Source organism: Scleropages formosus, chromosome 13 (assembly GCF_900964775.1).
Source record: "Scleropages formosus chromosome 13, fSclFor1.1, whole genome shotgun sequence".
In the NCBI taxonomy this organism is placed as follows: domain Eukaryota; kingdom Metazoa; phylum Chordata; class Actinopteri; order Osteoglossiformes; family Osteoglossidae; genus Scleropages; species Scleropages formosus.
The window spans coordinates 21,241,621-21,264,044 of NC_041818.1; the positions used below are offsets into that span (position 1 = coordinate 21,241,621).

At 49.6% G+C, this 22,424-nt stretch overlaps 1 protein-coding gene across 8 annotated transcripts in view; it reads left to right on the forward strand.

Moving 5' to 3' along the window:
* Positions 1-788: 788 nt before the first annotated feature.
* Positions 789-22,424, forward strand: part of LOC108922971 (pro-neuregulin-2, membrane-bound isoform-like) — a 51,766-nt gene continuing 30,130 nt past the window's right edge. For 5 of the 8 annotated variants that reach the window (XM_029257367.1, XM_029257370.1, XM_029257372.1 and 2 more), the window contains exons 1-3: positions 789-982; positions 8,740-8,902; positions 9,528-9,646. In XM_029257367.1, coding sequence (XP_029113200.1) covers positions 901-982; positions 8,740-8,902; positions 9,528-9,646 — 364 coding nt within the window. In that variant the 5' untranslated portion in view covers positions 789-900. Of the gene's footprint in view, positions 983-8,739; positions 8,903-9,527; positions 9,647-12,275; positions 17,552-22,424 lie in introns of those variants that run through there. The other 3 variants (XM_029257371.1, XM_029257366.1, XM_029257365.1) reach the window with 2 other exon arrangements.

Sequence of the window (22,424 nt, forward strand, 5' to 3'; positions counted from 1 at the left end):
GGTGGCAGCGAGAGAGAGGGTGAGATGGAGCGAGCGAGCGGGGCGGCGGGAGGCACAGCTCATGGGGAACTTTGCGTGCTAAGCAGTGTGTCAGTATGAGGGGGAAGTCGTCGGAACCCGCTCGATGTGATCGGGACCTTTTTTGGCTTAACCCCTCTAGACAATCCAGCCTCAGCACAGCACAGCACTCGTCGACTTAAATGTATTTATCTTGAAGCCAAAGAGATACGAAGTGAATAAAAGTTCTTTTTTCAGCTGGCAGGACATGTAGGTTTGGGGGTCCTCAAAGGGGCATCGTGCTGTGGATGCCGCGTTCCGGGAAAGTCGGGATGTTGCCGTGAAAGCCCATCTAGGGGCTTTTCTGGCCTCAGGGGACCAGGCGTACCCCGCAGGAGGTCTCGCTAAGCATTCATGTGGCATGAAACCGATAGGGTCCACGACGGATGTTGGTGTTAAAGCCCCTGCTGGTATGACACCCGACCTCGTCTCCTCACCCCACGGGTTGCGGGTTGCCGCCGGACTTGCGATAGAATCTGTAAACACTGATGAGGGGTCCAGCATTTTGATTCCCAAAGAGCAGCCAACAAGCTGACGCTACCCAGATCTGACCCCATGGGGTGTGTCTGAGGGTGGGGTGGGTGGGGGGATCTCACCCTCAGTAGGCAGCCCCTGGGTCAGCAAACAGTTAAACATCTGAGAAAACCTAGCTGCCTCTCTCTCTCTCTCTCTCTCTCTCTCTCTCTCTCTCTCTCGCCCCTTTCCCTCCCTCTCTAAGTAGGTGTATCTCTCTGTGTGTATAGAAGGAGAATAGTGAGTCAAGTTCAGAGAGCCTCGCGCAGCCGGCCACACACTCCCCAGGATTATCTGTGCGAGGGATTACACTTCGTACTGCCAGCTAGCATGTCGGAGGGCAAGAAGAGGGAGCGAAAGGGGAAAAAGAAGGCGGGAAGGAACGGGAGGAAAGAAAAGGACCCCACAGAAGGTAAAAAAAAAAACAGACTGCAGAGAGACAAGCTGTCCAAGGGAGACAGAGGAGCACAGAAGTATGCATCACCTCATCTTGTTAAAGCTTGCTGTCTGTTGTCACCTACGGAGGGTTTAATCTGGGAAGCAAGTAGCTGCAGATCTGCTGTTGTCGGGTGCTGGAGTAATTGCCTATTAGCGCGCCTTCGCGTGCAAGGCAGCCCTGGGATGGTGCTGGCTACTGATGAAATACTCCGCTCTTTGGGATTTTTTTTTTTTTTTTTTTCCATTTGAAGTGGGTTTTAATAGCGGCCGTGACATTTGCTTTGATTGCTTTGAGGTTTCGCAATTGCGGGTCCAACCCCTCCATTCATGGTTGTGTAAACAGCAGAGAAATGCACGCGCACATAAACACGCGCGTGCGTATGAATGAGCGCACATGCATGTATTTGTTTCATATGCGTGTGCTTGTGCACCTGTGTTATGTAATTCGGAGTTAGATTTTTTTTCCCTACCTGTTTTTCAGCCAACGGAATCGGTGATGAGACGTGTTTGCGTTTTCCTCTTTTTGGCTTTGCCTCGTTCCTCTCTGCGATGGTGTAGACAGGCATGGGGGTGTCAGGCGCCTCTGCGATGCTCTTCCTTGGAGGTTTGCTTGAAGTTGCCTTTCGCAGCCACAGGTGAGAGGGAACATTCCGGTAGCACAGCCCCCCCGCTCCCTGCGACCCGTGACCTGGGACCTGATACCATCAGTGCCGTTTGCTCTTCTTCTCAACAGTCCCCCAGAAGTCGGTGGATAGTGGGCCAAGTCTCCGTGTGGGTTTAGGAGGCAGGGGCTTCAACTTGTTTGTGGGGCTACTCACCTGTGGTGTGTGTCTGTGTGGCACATGTCTGTAGTGGAGCTCAAACTCCTGACTGTGTCGCACACTGTTTCTCTGGAGCAGAACAATAACGCTCCGAATGGTGAGGTTTCCAGAAACATTCAGATATTAAAGCTCAGAATGCTGCTGGTAAAGCTGAAGGTTCACTCAGAGTCATTTCTTTTTTTTCCCCATTCTTTATCTTATTCTTCTTATTAATAATAGTCATTTCATGTTAGAGTCATTTCCTGCTGTTCTCCGTTATTATTCCTTATAATAATAATAATAATAATCAGAACTTGTGTTTATCGTTCATGCAACGAAGATTTGTCATTAAAATAGTAAACAAATTTAATTTCACAGATTCATTTAAGAAAAACTGATGCTTCACAGTACAATTTCTTAGCAGAAAAACTCAGACTGTTTTTTTTCTTTACAGCAACAATTGCAGTGATAATAATAACAATACTAATAAAAAAAAGAGGAATAATTTTCCTCTGAACGTTTCTGAGCATACCTAGACTTTGTGGTGGCATGTTGCACAAGTTCTAATGAAATCTTTGTATCACATGTCTGATCTGCGGCTGACACTAGAAGACAGCTAAGGATGATGTTGACTGTGGAAAGCGACTGTGGTGGGAAATGCTTTAGAGACTAGACTCCTTAAAGATATGCGACTCATGTGGAAATTGCCCAAGGGTCAAGTGGACAGCCCTGTAGGACCACACTGGAGATGAACGTACGTGTCAGAGCTCGGGGACGCTGGCAGCGAGGCTTTTCCCACATCTGTGTCAACGAGGGGCGCAATGTATGGACCAGCTACAGTCGGGGGCGTCATCGGGAGTGGTTGCGTGCTGAAGTGAGCGGGTCGACTAGTACGCCTCAGGCATGAGAGAAACTGAGCAAAGATCTCGAAAACAAGAACCATAATTTGATAAACTAGGAATACATTTTGATTACTGACTTTGCTTACGTTTGCCCTTACATTCTGCATTCATTAGTTTGCTTCGCTGTCTCACACGTAGGTTAAGGCTCCTGGAACACGGCTGGTTCCCTTGAGAGTTTCGTTAGAATGGAAATAAATTCTTTCTTATGATTATCAATAAATAACTTGTGGAATTAACATGCTGGAAGGGAAAAAAATGTTTTTTCCCTACTGGGTCACATAGAGTTTGACGCTGCCCAGAGGATGGGGCTGCAGCAGGGTATCGGGCTGCGTGTTCGGCCGCGTGTGCGTGTGAAAGAGCATCTGTTCCCACCAGGGCTTCCGTTTACTCAGAGGTGCAGGATGAGCTTAATGAGGGGTTTTCTCTCCTGCTCCTGGGCTCTGATCGCCTGATCTCGCAGCTTGTCCTCCCAACAAAACCAAGCCGTCAGCCCTCGCATGATTCTAATCTGCCTGCTTTGTCTGACAAAGAAAACATGAAAGGACTCTTTCATAACTCTTTTGAGAACTTGAGACGGAAACAAGCAAAATCAACATCACATTCTGTGGTGGATATTTTCACTTTTTTGCAATTATCTGTTTAAATCCCTTTAATTTTGATTGTGTTTCGCGTCACACAGAATAGCAGTAAAAAATGACGAGAATGGCAGTAGTAATAATAATAACAATAAAATAATAATTATATTTATATTTGCGTCATGCATTTACCAGTTGTTATTATATGTTAACATCATCATCTACAGGTATTGTCTTCTATTGATCCTATGCTCTGATCAGTTTTTATTAGCTTAACCAGTGTACAGTTGTAGTACAGCAGTGATACAATGTTCTTCCTTAAAATCCAGTGCTTTGAAAAGTACGACACTTCGAGAAAAGATGAAAATGACAGTTGCGATCATTTGTACGAAACTTTCACGCTTCCCCGGAAAGCCTTGACCTTTGGCATGAGGGCCGGGGTGTGGTTTCGGCACGAGATCTGGGTCTCTTACGTTTTCGGCGTCCCCGCGATTTCTGGCAGCTCTGCAAACGCATGCGTTACGCGCAATGCCGTGTGTTCATTCTGCAGGCTTTATGAGTTTCCTACTTTTTTTCCGTGTTTAATAAAGGTGGAAAAATTGAAAGGGGTGATTGGATGTGTCATTGGGTGTGCTATACAAGCATGATAAATTTCCCATAGCATTTAAGGCTCTTTGCGAGTTTGCATTTGAAGTTCATGTTGGTGTAGGGTGGCTTTTGTCAAAGAGACCCTCTCGCTAAGATGCAAAAGCTTCGTTTAAAGGGTTTGGCTGTTTGATGTGTTTAACTGATGTGAATATGTATATGGGGGTAGCGGCTGGTATAGCGGTTAGGGCTGTCATTGTGCACTCAAAGGATCCAGGCTGGACTCCTTCTCCTGCTGTAGTAGCCTTCACTAAAGTAAATAAACAAATTACGTTGTGACCGTAAAAGGTGCATAATAAGAGCAATAACGTGTTTCTCATTGCGATTACGTAACGCTTTTCTGAGTGCAGCCCGGAACGCCGCACGACTGTCTGACACGCATCGATCTTACATTTGTCAAGGACAAAGGTTGCACAAAGGGTTTAGTGGGTCTGCATCTCATCTCTCTCGGTCTGTTGGTGAAATGCACTTTTCGCACTCATTTTATGTTCCTTAAGAGAAAAGCGCTGGCTAAATGAATAAATGTGAACGTATGTTTTCGAATGGATTGTATTTGCAGACATGACTGCCTTTTCAAATATCTGTACCGTGTTCGAAGATAATGAAGAAAAAAAAATTGTTATATTTCTCAAATGGGCTTAGGCCAACAACCAAAACATTTAACTTAACAAGAAGAGGAATTTGCCACAATTTACTCTTTACTCCCATAAATGTGACAATAACGATAATTTTTCTGCCGTACATTTTCAGCTATTTCAAAATAGCTGAGCTCTAAAAACCAAATCTCTGAAAATGTTGCTCAAAATATTATTCTTTATGGTACGTCGATTTCACGAATATCAGCACACACATATATAGGGCAAAAGTGACGTCATTGCTGATAATATTAATAACATGCATAACACTTTAAAATGTCTTTAAAATACTGTTTAAAGCATCAGATTTATCTTTGGAATCTCAGTAAATGTGAGCAAAATATCTTCTTTTTATTACAGCCACTAGTTCCCCTACATAGAAACATCCTCGGAGACCGAAGTACATTTATCACATTAGCCGTTACATCTTTCCATCACATTGTTAACTGGCTGACAAGTACATGTAAATATACTCCAGTGCCAGACACATCTGTATTTAACCGATTAGCGGAGACTCTCATCCTAGATGAAGAGTACAGCTGGACATTTACCATAGTAAGTGAGCTAGCGAATGAGCGAATCCTCGAATTGAACCTGCGACCTTTAAATGACAGATTCCGTTAGTTCAGTTCATTAACCGTTCCGCCATCTGTCGGCCTGTGTTTAACCAGCCGCTTACAAACAATTCCAAACATTATTTTTACCACTTTATATACTGTGAAGGTGCAGCTCTCCTGTAATCCGATTCCTGTCGTGGTTTTAAAGCTATTGTTCTATAAGCTCTAGCAATTGAGCTTACAGAAACAAACCATCAAAAACCAAATACGTCGAAAACGTCGTGGTCTTGGCAACAAAACGGTCTAAATTCGCCTCTTGAAACACTTTCCTTGCTTTAGAACATGCTTTATTACATGAGTGCTGATTTGGAATTATTTATGAAGGAAAAGGTCTTTGTTTCTGTAATGCGTGTCCGGAGATTTACGGTCCCTTTCTTATCCAGATTCGGCACCATATCTTATCCGAAGCACCATTGCCCCGTTTCTCCACTAAATTCAAATTCGGCCGCAGATAAATAATAATCGCTTTTGATCTATTGATGTTTTCCTCTGTGCTCCGTGGTGTTTCCCTTCTCCCCAGCCTCCTGAAGCCAACCTTTTTTGAGAGCAGCCTGTCCCGGTGAGCACGTGTTAAATGCCGTTTCGGGATCCGCGCAAGACAGGGTCAAACCGACTCCGTACGGTCTGCGGAGGAACAGTCGGGGAGGGGGGCTCCGGCTCACCGTAAACTAGAAGCACGTAGCAGCGTGTGCCACGTGGCCAACACCTCGCCCAGCGACAGGCCGTCACCTGACTTGCGTCCCTGGGGCGCGTGCAGCTGCGTTGAAGAATTCAGGCTCTTACTGCTCTCAAAGCGCGGCGCGGCGCGGTCCAATCATCATAATGCAGCCACTCGACATACTCGGAGCACATTATTACGGGCCCCGATGCACTCGAAACAAAGTGTCACCGTCTCTCGCCGTCCCGGGATCCATTAGGCTCTCGCTGGTATAACGCACAACCCTTCCCGCACGCAGAACAATGTATTACCATGCTTCGTACGCTAAAAGCAGCGTATGACCCGTTCCCACGGTGCTCCGCGAATGGCGGCGCGGTCCCCGCTTGCGGTCAGGATGGTATAACGCAGACCCCCGCTAGACCCCGATGGGCGCGACACGCAGCCCTCAGCAGTCACGCTGCTATATCGCAGACCCTTCCTCAGCAATAAAAAGCAGCTGAGTCGCCGCTCATTTAGCGTGGAAGGAAAAAAAAACCCGCAGCAGCTGCAAACCCTCCAGGCCAGGTCATTAGACGAATTGGAACGTTTGACCATAAATAAAGCCAGGGTCACTTTGTGTAAAACACTGGGTACTGTGTAAAAGCGGGGCTGTAAAGCGGTGGAGAGCTCCCTGAGGATTCATTGTCCCACCAGCGGGAGCGTGAGCCCCCGCGCACCTGTGGAGCAGACGCACGCTTTTCCGTGCTTGTTGATTTCCTTCGCTTCTTTGAACTGCGTCGTAGTCTCGAGGAACAACAACAACAACACTGGATGAGCGGTACGGAAAACATCTGGTAGATGCGGTTGCGATAAGTCCTTCCGCAGAAGGCCGTGGGACGAGCGCGGCCGAACGGGACGCTTGGCTGGGGCACAAAACCGGGACGCCGGCGTCCCGTTCGGGACAGATCGCCGTTGCCGCAGCTCTTCTGTCGAGGATTTTAACCGAAGTCGTTACCTGCGGGTGCTTTTCCGTCCCTCATTGTGTTGGTGAGCGATGGGGCGAGCGAGGTCACGATGAGGGCAGGAGGGAAGATGTGGAGGGCAGGCTGCTGTTGGAGAATGGGAACACACTTGTGTGTGTGTGACTGATTGTAAATGAGTGAGGGGTGGAAACCTGCGGCTGTTTTCATGCTCCCGTGCGTGAGCGCGTGCGTACGTGTGTGTGTGAGGAAGAGAAGGAGAGCGATGGTGTGCGTGACAGCGAGATGCGCGTGGAGGGAGAGGTGGGTGGGGAGGGGCTGTTCGTGTTGCAAGTTGTAGATGGTTCGTGACATCTATCCAGATGTAATGGAACCTTGGAAGGGAGACAAGGAGCGCCGAAGTGTACACTTTCATTTTGGAGACGAGAACTGATTTTCCTCCCACTGAATATATTACATTCCGTAAATATTGGCCCCGTTTTCGCACAGCCCCCGTGCACCACGGGGATGTATTGTTCCACCGCGACACACAAATGCGAGCGGCGCTGACAAGGAGAAAAACAGGAAGGTGCTCACCTAGAAAATCTTCTTAACTTTCATACACCCACCTCTTACCCCCCCGCCCCCCCCACCACCACTACCACCAGCAGCCCATCCTCACCCTCCTTGACACCCCCAAGGAGTGAGTGACACATTTGGAGGTGTCAGTTTTGGCACAGGGCCTGTTGCCGTGACGACATCCTTGCGCCACCAGCAGCAGATTGCCTGTGTCTTAGATAGATAGATAGATAGATAGATAGATAGATAGATAGAAATTGCACTGATCCTGAAGGACACATGCAAGAAGTAGTGACAGCAGACACTTGAATACCACCAGAGATAAATAGTGCAAAATCGCAGGCGATGAATAGACAACAAATAAACATACAGTGAATAGAAATGAGTGAAAAGTGGCACTGACAGCTCAATACCACCTTGGCAAGAAGAGGTCAGTACCTGCCCGACAGCGGGAGGACTCTTCAGAGAGCCTCGGAGCGGTTGGCAGGAATGACTTCCCCCTCGCAGCGGCCGAATCTTAAAGAGTCGAAGGATTTGTCCTCGGTGGAAGTTTCCAGCTTCTCGGAGGTTCCGTCTTCAGAGAGGGAGACCGTGGAACAGGGTTCCCAACTCGCTGAGCCAGAATTTTGCTGACTCTTCCTGAGTTCTGTAGGACCGGAGACATCCAGGACATCCAGGAGTTGTTTGTGTGTGTGTGTGTGTGTGTGGACGGGGGGGTGTTTGACAGGTGAGTCTGATAAAGGTCTGGAGAAAACTGAAACTGTTGTGAAAGGAGGACAGAAACGGAAATGTCTCACACCCATCGTAGGGTTGCCAGGCGCTGTGTCTGGCAACCAGAGGGGGAAAACTACAGTTCTGACACCTATTCCTCCATGAGCACAACAGCAGCGCACCTGCACCAACCCCGGACTTGGCAGCCCTGACCTTGGATCAGTGCGGTGATGACAAGCGTGATGGATGAGGGCTGTTCAAAGTGGACTGCAAGGGGGCTTGTGGGAGCAGGAATGCAAATGCAGAACACCTACACCGCACAGCTATAAAAGCGAGTCTGGCAGCGGAGTCACTGTTGTAACAAAAACAGGTTTAGGGAGAGATAAATGAGCCTCGGTGAGCTGTTCTTTCTCTATTCGCAACATCTGATGAATTGACACCTTGGGAGCCTAATGAAAGGAGGCGATGGCTGTTTCCTCAGACGTTTAGTTCTTCGGAACGCCGGTGAGAAGTTCTCCTTCAGAGGTGCTCCTGCTTGGGTAAATGCAAGTAGTGTATCAGGGCTCGAAGATCCCGATGGGTCCTCTTGTTCTTGCCACTGGTCATGGATCCTGTCATCTCACTCTTTCTTCTTCTGCTTCTTCCTCCTCCTCCTCCTCCTCCTCTCGCAGCCTCGGCCCCAAAATTAAAACAGCTGAAGAACCAGGCAGTGCCGGAAGGGGGGAAACTCATGCTGAAGTGCGAAGCGACTGGGAACCCCACCCCCACCTACACGTGGTACAAAGATGGCAGTGAACTCAAGCGGAGCAAAGAGGTCAAAATAAAGTCCAGCAAGTAAGTAGCAAGGCAGCTGAGCCAACCGCCAAAAAGCCGTTCCGACATTTCCGGATGGTTTAGAAGTGAACGAAATGAGATTACGCGTGATTTCCGAACTGGTGGTCTCCGACCGATTACACGGGTACGAGGTGTGCTCTGGACAAACGCAACATGTGGGGTTACACTGGGAGGCTGAAGTTACAGGGGTTCCAAGAGGAGCTACCTGTGGGTCTCTAGAATTTAATTAAATAACTGCAGATAAAACTGACATTTACCTTTAACCCTTGACATTTACCTGTAACATTTGTCTATATCTAAGCCATTTTCTAATCGCACCATTGTCTAATGCACAAGTTATGGTTACACTGCTTCATTTTCATTTTATTGTAGTTCTGCATTCTCAAACTACCTTAAAGCTATACTGTGCTCCAGTAATAGTAAGTCAGTTAATTTCTCAGTGTGATTACTGCACAATCACCATGTTGTGTTGCATCATAGTGTAGTACAGAAGGTACGGTCCTAGGCAGTATTCGGTGTCGAAGGAGATGCGAGCGTGAGAACAGTACGACCGCAATACCGAAATGATCCCGATACCCTATTTATCTTGTTCCTAAGTGAACACGACGGCATTGTTCATTTTTAGGAGGAACTCCAAGATCCAGATCAACAAAGCAAAGCTGGAGGACTCTGGGAATTACACGTGTGTGGTGGAGAACACCCTGGGAAAGGAGATTACGACGAGCACCATCAGCGTCCAGAGCAGTGAGTACCGTCACAGGCTCGTTGTCCACGTGCAGGGCGAAGGTGGTCGACCTGTCCCGCAGCCTTTCTAGGCCTCTCTTCACAGAACCAAATGTGGCGCTTATGAAATGTTCAATTATGAATCTCTTCTCTCCTGATCTCCCTGCTCCATACACTTGCATTACATCATCTTCTACCATCACCATTGTGCTTTGTACTTTCACCTTTGTTGCTTGACAGGATGTGAACCCTATAGAGATGCTCATTACTCTTATGTAAAATATTAAAGTAAACTTAAATAGTCTAAATCTCAAATCTTTAACTTATAAAATGGATAAATGCTGGTGAGTTACCCACCTCATTATACTTACCTACTTGGTTTAACCAATGCAACTTACGCACACATTGACCGAAACCGCTGATCACAAGTGGGGTCACGGCAAGCTGGAACCTAACCCGGCGACGCAGGGCCTAAGGCTAGAAGGGGAGAGGACAGAGCCGGGGTGGGATGCTAGTCTGTCACAAAGCACCCCAAGCAGGACTCGAACCCCAGACCCGCCAGAGAGCAGGACCCTCTAAAACCCGCTGCGCCACCGTGCCCCCCGATGCAACTTCGGGTTCACTTATTTTTCCACTCACACTGCTTCTGTTTCTCTTCTGCATGTACGATTTCCTCTACAGCAACATATGCGGTTGGTCTTTACACACCTATTATGTCTCACGAGAAAGACTGATTCTCACTGAATAACCATCTCATGGTAAAACTAAGGGGTCACAGACTTTCAAGTGTAATGTGTGTTGGCAAAAAAGTGTGGCGTCGGAGAAACGGACAGCGCTTTGACTATCGCCCGTCTGCACCCGTACCGCTGTGCCGTTGTGAAATACACTTTTGTTCACTCTGACTTGAACGTCGCCGTTGAGAAAAGCACCTGCCGAATGCATGGATGTCCATGGGAGGAAGACAGATTCATGTCTCTGGAGGTTTGGTAGCAGAGTCGCCCATCTGTGGTGAGCGGAGCGCTTTGGGTCACCGGCAAGGAACGCTGTTCGGGAGCGGGGTTTATCGTCCAGAAAGCGACTCAAGGACTCAAGGAAGATTGCGCGACCGTGTGAGTCAGTACAGGGGGCTTTCATCCCACCTGTTCCATTCGCCAGCGTGCGAGGACAGCGTTAAGCTCAGTACGCAGTTTGACCGTGATCCAAGTCCCACATCCCAGCACTCGGTGGAGACGGTGGCCTCTGTCTCCGTATCCCCCAGATTATCTGCTGTTGACGGCTTTATTTTTGGTACACGTCGTGCAAAAAGAAGATCTTATCTGCTGGAAGAATGCTCAGAAGAAGAGCTTCGTGAAAAATAACAAGAATGTGAACGGATGCACGGAGTCACCTGATGAACAGAGCGTGCGGCGGCACGGAAAGCCGTACTGGGTTAGCGATGCCGAACGCTGCTGGTTCGGTGCGGATTCATGCCGCGAAACAACGCTTGGATGTTCAGGTTGCGTGATTTCTGCGCTGCTGCACTTTGGCGGATGTGTGGTCTGCAGCACTGGGTGAACGTGGCCCGGCTGCTTGAGCGCGTATGTGTGCGTGTGCGCGTGTGTGTGCGAGTGTGTGTGCGGTGGCAGAGGGTCAGAGGGCGGGAACGAGCCTTCGGGCAAGTCTCATTGTGTTTATCGGACAAGCTGCTCTCCGTGGGGCTCCCGAACAAAGACAAGAATGGGCATATTCAGCTCAGTTTGGCTCCGGGCAAAGGAAATAATTGTAGGGAAATGTGCGCTGAAAGACATGAATAAGGGAATTGTGAAAATGGCGTCAAGAGTATGTGACTTTTAAATAAACTTGGGCAGGCAACGGAGCCTTGTTAAAGGGGAGCCGGCCGATATTGAAGGAAGCGTCGGCCTCGGAACAGCTTCTGCTTGCTTTGCACTGCTTTTCCACCACGATTCGCTGTGTCTTAATGCCCTGGACGTGCAGTAGGGGTCCCAGAAACTATTCCTTGCATTAAGTAAGGTGTATGCATATCGAAGAGCATCTGCCAAATGAATGTAAATGTAAAAAGCAAAGCATATAAACCATCGGTAGCTGCAGATGACAATGATGCTTTGATCCACTGTACACTTTTGCTGTATTATACTGTAAATTTTGGGGCTTAACAGTATGCATACATATATATACATATATACTGCGTACACATATAAGCACACATACTGTATGACTATATATATGTATTTGGCTCTGCTTATATGTATATATATAATTTTGTGCCCGCTCTGGCGTATATTTTCCATCCCCGATTTGTGATGTATCAGGACGTGGTGTGTGCGTGTCTGTGTATACATAATATACACACGCATATGGGTGCGCGTGCATTATTGCAGCGGTGCGAGCGCAGCCGTAAGTGCGAAGATGCCGCACCGCTCGTCTCTGTGGACCCTCTAGGTGTGTTGCCGTGCGTTGCGGAGACGGCTCGCTCGCAGGCGTTTAGACGGAGACGCGGATCGCTGCCGAGAGCACCGCGGAGAACCAATGAGCTGCGGACTCTCCCCAAGCAGCCGGTCGGAGCCCTCCACACACGCACTGAACCGACGGTGTGAAACGAACAAGAAATGACCTCCCCCCCCCCCAGCCCTGTAAGGGTTTTTCTGCTGAAATGCACCCTGATGTGATCCGTCGGGGTGAAGGAGCTCCTAGAACACTCTCTGGAGCACCGAGTAATTGTGGCCATTAATAACAGGGCTGCAGTTTGATCATCTAATGAAGGTTAAACAGGGCTGCAGGGCACATTCGCAGGAGGTAAACCTGGGAACAGGAATGGTGGCTAATGAAGACGAACGACCGCACCCGAGCGCAGGCGGCCCTCGGTCCAAACAGGCCTTCGCGTGACTGTTAAAGGGGCTTGGTACCTCCGGCGCCGCGCTGGGATGCTGCGTTCCAGGCCATCTGAGCCCAGGATACTCAGAAACCATTTGGAGAGGAATAAGACCTCCTGAGTGAACCGGAGCAGGGGGATTCCCTTAGGCCCAGCGCCCGGCACGCACGCGCGCCCCGTTCTGTCCAACGATGCCGTATGGCGTCCGCCCTCATTCCGTCCTTCCTGCTTGTGCACGTCCCTTCCTTGACGTGGGCTGCATCTCAGCTATTTGCAAATGAACACATTTGCATATCCAGCATTAGCACTTGATTTAAAAAAAAAAATAAAAAAAAAAGAGAAGCAAACACGCGGCGAGCAAACAAAATCGCGCTCAGAATGCGTGCATTTCATTTCCCTGCTCTACAGGTGTGTCCTTCTCGCTGAAGGAAGGTGTTTTCCGTGGGAAAACAATGAAACACATGCCAATATGCGAGACTGGTCTTGACTTATTGAAACCTACATATACCGATATGTTAAATTGCTGCAGGGGACTGGTGTCTCGTCCAGGGTGTACCCAGCCTCGGTCCTTGGGTTTCTGGGATAGACTCTGGATCACCGGGACCCTGCAGAGGATAAATGATTACAGGATGAATGAATGAATGAATGAATGAATGAATGAGCATGTTGAACTGCATCTGAACTACTAACTGGTATTCATCAAACCAGCGACCCAGGTTATCAACGCAGCCGTACCGTGTTTTCTTAAAATCAGTTTATAATGTCCCACCATACGTGTTTGTGCTCGATAGTCAGTAAAAATGCATCGGCTGTCGCTTTTGCTGGATATTTGACTTAAATCTGTCGGTGGATGCGAGTGCAAAGCAAGTTATTAAAGGTAAGCAGGTTGTTTATTCTAATTATAGTCTGAAAGAAGGAGGTGCCTTTTCTTGGAAAGAGACCAGGTGTGTGTGCGGTTGTGTGAGCAGCGGAGAGCCGGGGCCCTGATGCGTTCTGAAGGTCAGAGCTGAGAGGGTCTGTTTATATGATGGTGTCTCCGGGCCGGAGAAGGATGAGGGCAAAAATAAAGGCTCTCTGTTTCTGTCTGTGTCTGTGTTTGTGTTTATGTTTGTGTATTTGTGTGTGTGTGTGTGTGTGTGTGTGTTGGGGGGGGTTGGAGCATTTCTGTGAGTTTTGGCACCTAAGGCCTGACCGTCTGAACCCGGTGGCGCCACTATACTTTGAGTCGCCGGTTATTCATATTGTTAAAGCGCTTATAGAGCGAAAGACCTATCGTTTATTGCGTATTCTTTTTTGTGTTTATCGGGAATTATATTTGTACCATTTAGCAGTTCTCCTTACTGTCTTCCTGAAAGGAGCAGTTTTGTTTGGCAGAACGCTCTCTTCTAAGCACAGGGGTGTAATTAATATCCCGCGAGGCCGCGGCAGCTCGATGGCCAACATAAACACGCTTCCGTAGGCCGAATTTCAGCTCACCTCACACCTGCGCGACAGCGCCGACCGCTCGTAACTCAGTAAACCGAAGGAGGCGCGGCGAATAAAGCGAACGCCGTGACGGAACGGAGGGGTCGGACGGCGGCTCGGAGAGCGGGGGCTCCGCCAGTGGCTCGCTGCGAGGCAAAGGGTGTCGAGTCAATAGGCTGAAGGACGTCCTTACCTGCTGGGGAAAATTAAACTAAAAGCCCAAAACAGGACTGGAAGGTTCGCAGCTCTGGGAATATTATAAGCATGCACAATTATCATATTCAAGTCAGCATACCGAAATATAATACTTATAGTATTGTAAAACTATCTGATCCCTGTCGGTTTGGTACGACGATTCGATATGAATACGCATCTGAAGGCACGGAAGAAGTACTGCGGAAAAATACATGCGTTTGTACGTCATAAATTTATCCTGCTTTCAAGTTGTTCGGGCTGTTTTAAATCCGAAATTCCAAATATTCCACGTCTGCTGATTTATAGGCGTCGGGTCACGTTCGGTACCTCCAGGTTTCGTGTCCCGCGTTCCACCATTTGGAAAGACAGCCCGGTTTTCACGGGTTTGCGGGAGACGAAGGCCTCAAGGTGGCGCTGTGCCCGCTCTTTCATCGCAAGGCCCAAGGCTGTCCGTTGCGCCGGAGAGGCGCTTGAAGAGTGGTTACTGGGGCGATGCGGGGCGATGCGGGGCGATGCGGGGCGGGGAGCGGTTGAGGGGGATGGCTGTACGGTGCTGTCAGAAGCAGCTCTCTGGAGGGCGCTATGCCTCAAGCCCAGGGGAGCGCTTGGGCTGAGAGGAATGTGATGATGTGAAAGGCAGCTGGAAGAGCAAGCGTTCCAGCCTCATTGGTCACACTGGAGTGCGCCAGCAGCCACACACACACACACACACACACACACACACACACACACACATTCCCTCGCTGTTGCACAAAGCAAAAGCAGACACCTGTTTCTATCATACTCCGTTTCCCTGCTAAATGCACCTCTCCTCCTTCCCGCTCTCCTTCACGCGCAAATTACACACCTCTCCAACCACACAAACCACTATGTTTCATCTTCATTTTAGACAACACACACGTCTCTAACCGCTACACGCAAATCACAGTCATCAGCAGCTATAGACAAGCACGAGAAGACCCCATTTTCCAGGTTCTCTGCTCAGCCCAGATGATCCGGCATTCGTTGTGCTGCTCCACGGGGATTGCCTGGTCAACTTGACCAACACGACTTGAAGCATAAGCAGAGCTGAAGAGAACCGAAACCATCCTTGCAGAAGAGACGTTGAATCAATTTGGTCAGTCCAGCAGACCCAACCACCCCATCTTTTTCACATTAACGAAGATCATTGGTCTTTGGCTGCGGAGCCATAGTCTTCTGTCACTCTGGTGGCACAATGGTCGAAATGTGTCCCTGGATGAAATGTCACTCTTCGGGACCACTGGTGTGGCTTTCACGGTGAGGAAGAGTAGGGAAGTGCTTTACCGTTGCCTTCTTTCAAGCATGTCTATGGACTCTGCAAGCAAACACACGCGAATGTGGGGAGAATTTCCAAACTCCATACAGACAGTTGAATTTGAACCCATGTCCAAACCCACAGTCCAAGAAATTCTACCTGTTGTGCCACCGTACAACTAAAATGAACCGCACTGCAGATGATGGCAGGGATTTCTTTCACCAGCTGGGGCCTGTTTGAGTAGAAGGACCAGGTGCAACCAGGTACCCTCTGCAACACCCCCAGCGCTCGGGTTAACGGCAGGTCAAAACACTCCCGCCTGCATTACGGCTGGTGAATCAGGCCGGCGAGGAGCAACTGCAAAGGCCATTAACATCGTAACTCATGAACAACGAGGTCCAGATAGTGGCCTTTACACTCAAATCACTGCTTTTTAGGTAAAACGAACGAGTCCCCTTGGAGAGCAACGGGGGACAGATAAAGACTAAAATTTTAATTCCTACTGGATGCTACGCTGCAAATTGAGCCGTCACCGCCCAGTGGCGTGCTGCTCAGCAGAAGCATCTTTCCAAAGTGAGTTATGCGTTGCACATGTCTTTTTTTTCTCACACCACTTGGGAAAAGTAGCTCCTCTCTTGAGATTGTGGGCTGGAGACACGTATGGTTCCTTCAGTTTTTCAGGCTGCTGTACAAAGGCCAAGCAAAAGGGTCTCCGTCCGTGCGCTCACTTGGAGATCCGAACAGAGGAGACCGGCGTCGGCACAACGGTGGCATTTGTCTGTCTGCTCCGCGCATCGGGAGCACATTTGGTCCTCGTGCCCCCTGCTTCTGCAGGGTCTCATCGGTCTTTGTAGGTGTCCTTGGCCCCAGATGTCTCTGGATGCCTTCACCCCACCGCAGACCAGCTGCCTTCTGCTGTTGGTGGTCCCACACGACAGTATTCATTACCTTATTAAGGGAGGGGATACCAGGGGGCGGGAGGTTCCTCGGGGCCCTGTTTTCCACATCATCCCCTGGCGAATTGAGTGGAACCTCACGTTGCTGGATTTGTGGCACCACACTCAGCAGCTGTCCTGCTCTTCAGTGAGCAACTCGTCATCCTGTCCGTCTCTTCCAAGCGGGGGGGTTTTCAAGCTGCCTAGACCCTGCCGCCCCAGACCTCCTAAGGCTGTGTGGGGGAGCGAGTGCGGCGGGGGTTGGCCATCGCTGCTCCCGGGGGGCTCATCGTTAGGGGTCAAGGGTGCCTTCGGCCACGCGTGCCGCGATCCTAATCGATTGTGCGTTGCGCCCTGTTGAAAGACGCCCCCTACGTTGGGATTGCAGACGGCCCTGCCTCCCCCGAGCGTGTCAGCAGTGTGTGCGCAGAGCACGTCGGAGGCATGGTGAGCCTCACTTCTCGGCCTGGGCTCCTGGGAAGGGGTTCCCCTGGAGCTCAGAGGATCTACGGCCGCCTCCGCCGGGCTCCCCGCGGAGGCCGCCGCGCCCCCAGCGTGGACCTGCGGCGCTCCTATCCCCCTCTGACTGCTCTGGAGAGATGCATCCCGGGAGGGTGGGCACGGTTTTGACGGGACGAAACGCCGGCAGCCTTTTGCAGAGAGGATCTGCTTGCCCTGCAGTTTGAGGACGCATGCGAAGGGGCGACTGAAGATGGATCCAGGTGTTTCCGTAGTCCTCGTGTCCCTGTGGGTGGGGTCGGCGGGTTCAGATGAGCCCTCGGCGCCCCGGACCACCTGCTGCAGCATGAGGAGCAGGGCTCTCGTCCTCATCCTCCTCGTCCCTTCGCTGCTGCTCCTGTTGGGTCTCGGCTGCCGCGCCCTTCTGCTCCGCTGGGTGCTGGTTCACGACACGATACTCATCACACCCCCAGACCTGTTGGACCAGCGAGGTGGGAGGGGGTCGCTCACCCAGCGGGTCACGCTCGCCCCCACTGGGGGACCACTCACAGGGGACACCTGGAGCCCAGGGCATAGCACTGCTCCTTCTGCGTCCCCCTTGAACTCCTCGCTATGGCCTGCCGCCACTTTGACGGACCCTCACAGCAGAACCTTCGCCGCTTCCTCCTCGGTAGCGCCCCCCACCCTGCTGCCGCGCTCGCACCCTGGCAGCACCCCGCCTCTTGTCGGTAAGAGCGCTCCGCTTGTTTATGTCCTGTTGTGCAATCGCGTGCTTCTTCTTAACTCCGCTTTTTTTTCCCCTGCCTTTCTTTTTCGAATGTTTTCTCCTAATGACTGTCAGACAAGACCGGGCACATTTTCTGCACCTCTCTAAAAGGGTGACAGGCTAAAAGCAAATTCAAAAAGACGTTTTAATAAAAGGAGCAACGAGAACAAAGTTCACGCTGGGCCTTTTTATTCCCCCTTAATCTCAACGCGTTTGCGCTCACCTTCTTTTCCAACCCGATCCTGAACACGGTTTGCGAGTATAATGACTTTCCTCCGGTCCCGCAGTTTATAATGTGCTATCATTAATATGTTTACTCATCCCACTCAAATTCTTGCTGAAGATAATATTCTCTCTATCTGGCCCTTCGCCTGGCTTTTGATTTAAGCGCCTTCCTGCCGCTTGTCACGGATTCCTCGTGGGCCAACAGAACCAGATGTGTTTTGCCCCGCCGCTCTGGCTCGTCGTGAACTTTCAGGAGCGCGACACGTTTCGAGGACGTGTAAACAATCCCGTGTTTGTGTGCCGGGATGTTCAGAGAGCGTCTTTGGCAGCGCGTGGCGTGCAGAGCTGCAGCCGGTGGGGGTGGGGGCTCAGCCGCAGCCCGTTTGGCCTGAAGCGGCCCGCCGCCGTGTCCTGACTCAACGCCTCATTCTGTCTTAACGGCAAGTCTGCGATCCCAACGTCCTGCTTCCACTGGGCCCTAGACATCATCGTCGTCATCATCATCATCATCATCATTATTATTGTTGTTGCTGTCGCTTTTAGAGTGAGAACTTTGCACAGTGGTACTACGACGGAGTCCCTTATGGGGCTTCTACAGACAACGTCCTGGTCGGACTCCTTAACCGCTGTGCTCCCCGCTGCCTGTGTTCATGCGCCTGGTTTTTATCTAACTTTTATTGCTTCAAACCTTGTTTTTGCTCAGCCGCTCAGCCGTGTTCTTGACCTTTTCGTGTCCTGCTCTGCGTCCGGTTCCTTGAATTCGTGCGGGTTGTGCAGCGGCAGGGGAAGCGACCCCCCCCCCCCCCCAACCCCATCCCCTGGGCTGAAGTTCTCCAAACGTCCCCCTGCTCCACACAGACATCAGATGAGCTTGTCGGGCTGCCGCTGAAGGCTGTTTCATGCGTTCCTCCCACCTGGAACGTCTAGTAAGACAGCTGTGGTGAAGGACCCATCCAGGATGGGCAATTACCCCTCGCAATTTAACTCTTATATATTTAGAAACAGACGAGAACGTTGACGCTGGACGTCCGCACTGGAGCGCTTCTCACAGTGAGGACCGAAGAAATGGGCAGGAATAAGAACAATAAAAGCAACCCGGTGCATGGCGCTGACCAGTGACCATCCCGGTGGAAACCTGAGAAATCTCAGTGGTCTTTAGCTCAGCATTTGGACCAGGGGCTTTATAAACCGCGCGTTTACTGTAGTAGATATCCTTTCTTCCTTCATCAGGAAATGCCGAGCAAATGCAGTCAAAGGGACAGCACAGTTTCTTTGTGTCCTGAGCCACTAGGCTGCATTGCTTTAACATGAGACAATGGAAAGGGATATAATAAAACACCGTCTCCAAGAGGACATTTGTCTTCCACATGGCGTCGTGTAACGATGATAAATATCCTGTATCAGAGCAGAAGCTTATATAAGCAAAATCACATATACATAGTGCTCCTCATTTATATCACTTTCATGTTTAATATATCACAGCGATAGTGGAATTAATATGCTGCTCTGATTACTATTTCTGTGGATTGTGTCCTTTAAATGCACTCTTTCAGTGCCTGGATAGGTATGGACATATCGGTGCCTTCAATATATGATCTGGACGCCCTGATCAACGAGGGCATTATTCTCCTCCACCTCCAGCGATCCAAAATATGAAGTCCATCGGTTCTCAGTTTCAGCTCTCATGTAATGGAATGAGCTCCCTCTGTCCCTCAGGACTGCTGAATCCATTCCAGCATTTTAGAAGGGCCTTAATGCACATTTCTTTATGACCCACTTTTGCCTCCAGCTCCAGATGGTTTTTATTGACCTGTTTTCTTATTCATATGTCCCTTCCATAGGTAGCTGTCGGTATATGGTTGCTATGAAAGAAGTTGTATGAAACAAGCAAGCTGCACTTCACTAACAGTGTGTATGTATCTAAGCCAAGTGTGTTGGGGCCAGTTTTTGTTTCCTTTCAATGACATTTACCTGACACTCTTCTCCAAAGCAACTTACAATGTTAAGCTACTTACAGCTATTTACCCATTTATACAGCTGGACAATTTCACCGGAGCAATTCAGGATAAATACCATGCTCAAGCGTACTACAGCCGGAGGAGCGATACAAACCTGTAGCCGTTGGGTCCGAAGGCAGCCGCTCTAACAGCTACACTACCACCTGTCTCGGGTGTACGTTACTTTGGAGAAAAGCATCTGTCAAATGCATGAATGTAATGTAGCTGTCAATGATCTACTGTGAAGTTTTCAAGGAGGTTATAAATCTACTCTCCCTGCAGCCCGTTAGGGTAGTACGTGATATACCTTGAATCTGAGCTTCGGCTTTCAGAAATTCCCAATTTGTTTCAGATCTGTTCCTAGGATAAAGACGCTATTAAACAACTGTTCTCCAGCTCTTTTTCATTAGGTCTTTATGCTGTCCCCTTGCCTGACAAGCAAATCTTACAACAAGGGTATCAGTTTAAGTGCAACTTGCAATTGCCATTTCAGCTCATAAACCATCACAGGTTTCATAAAAAAAGACATACAGTTGGCAGGCTAAATTACCGACACGAAATAGTCTAACGTTCAAGAAATATAATAAAACTAAATTGACAGAGTTATTCATTAACAGAATGAATAAGTAATTTCATTAATAGTGATAATTAAGGATTCAATTATTTGCGCTGCCTTTTTGTATTTGTAAAGAATAAAGCAAAAACACTGCGCACGCACAGCACCGTATTTCGGCGAGAGCGAACTATGTGAAACGTGCTAGACCCGACATAATACCTTTCAAACCAGTCGCAACAGAGCAACGGAGTTTTTCCATCTGCGGATCACATGTCACATGTTGATATTTCAGTTGGCAGCCGCAGGCCTCTTTCAAACATTCGAACCGGTGCCTAGCTGCTGGCGTTTCGGGCCACTGAAACGGCGCGTCGAACCGATTTCCCCTCGCTGTGCGCGCCCTCGTCGGCTCGGCCTCCTCACTGTTTTGTCGTAGCGGTCACTTCTGGCCTGGAAAATGTAACGTGCCCCTTTAGTGGTCGGAAAATGGTTGGGGATCTAGAGGAGAGGGGTGTGCCCTGGAACACGGCTGGTTCCCACACGGCTTTTACAGTACAGTATAGGCTCCATGCCCTGACTTCCCAAGCAACCTTGGAGAGTGTTGAGAGACCATGTAGTTGATGAAGTTTTTCCAGATGGCCATTTGTTCCCCCACCCAGCGGCCCCCCCCGAGGGGATTGGAACCCCCCTCCCTGCTCCACGGCCCACCCTGTGGAGGTCTACACACCTCAGTGATACCCTGGAGCTACAGGGCCCCACCGAAGGAAAGGGGCTATTAATGCTGACCGGCACAGACCTCATCTGGGGACGTTTTTTGTGGCCAATTCGGCAAGGTTTTCAGAATAAAGGGAAGGAATTAGCCCATTAACTTTAAAAATATTCACATTATTATTGTCCACCCATCCATTTTGCAGTCCATACACACCCATTTACTCACACACACACAATTTAGATTTCATTAATTCCTCTGAAATTATAGCTCTCACTTGTCTATGTACTGTGAGAGGAAACCAGAGCTCCCAGAGGAAGGTCACGCAAACATGGGAAGAACAAGGCGAACTCCACACAGAGTGAGCTGGATCTGAACCCACATCCAAGCCTACAGTGTAAGTGCTGTGAGACACCCGTGCAAATATCTGCAGAAGTATGTTAATTACTATTATTATTATTATTATTATTATTGGAGAGTACGTTTTTTCTTTTCCTAGGGATTAGCTGAGTGCATAACACGGGTGTGTGAGGCAAATCAGGGCTCCTCCCTGCGACGTCGTGACCGAGAGTGAGAGGCGCAGCGCCGTGTTGCTGCTGCCCCCTACCTCACCGTTCCGCCATGTCACCAGCAGAGCAACGCAGGGAAGCGAGTCCTCAGTTTCAAGTGCAAACATCTTCATGTTCCCGTGGCGAAACCATCAAACATCCCTGTCTGCTTGTTAAATGTAGAGGCTATGTGTGAGAAGCGCACGTTTTTATTAGTACGCCGCATTCAGAGCTCGCTATGTGAGTCTTTGCTGAAGCCTCTGTTTCCAGTACAGCTAAATACAGCCGATCCTTTATTAATATGATTTAGTAACCTATTAGGTTTATTAGAACCGGTTGCCAACACAAATGCTGCCTGACACATCTGGGGATTTATGATGCACGGCTGTGGCTACCGAGCTGGTGTTGAGCCGGGTGAGGACTGAGGGACACCTAGACGCACCTGGGGGGTGAGCCGAACCATGAACCAGCACTTTTCTGTTCGTTGTGGTCCAGTGACCCCAGTTCAGCCCACTTTCCTCGCGCTGGGTGTGTGTTCTCCTGCAGCCTGTGATCTGTGTGTGCTGCCTGCTGGTAGGATCCCTGCCATCTATGTTCGCGTGTGTTCGGATATGGTGCTTCGGACCCTCCGCACACTGCACCGTGACGGTGTGGCGTGAACCATGGCAGGGAGCACCTGTCCATAACTCCGCTGTGTGTGAGACGTATCATCTCAACCCGCGCCGGTAACAGCCCGGCCTTTTCGCTGCAGTCCCGATTAGCACGGCGATCCTGAGCACGATAAATCGGACCATCCCCCCAAA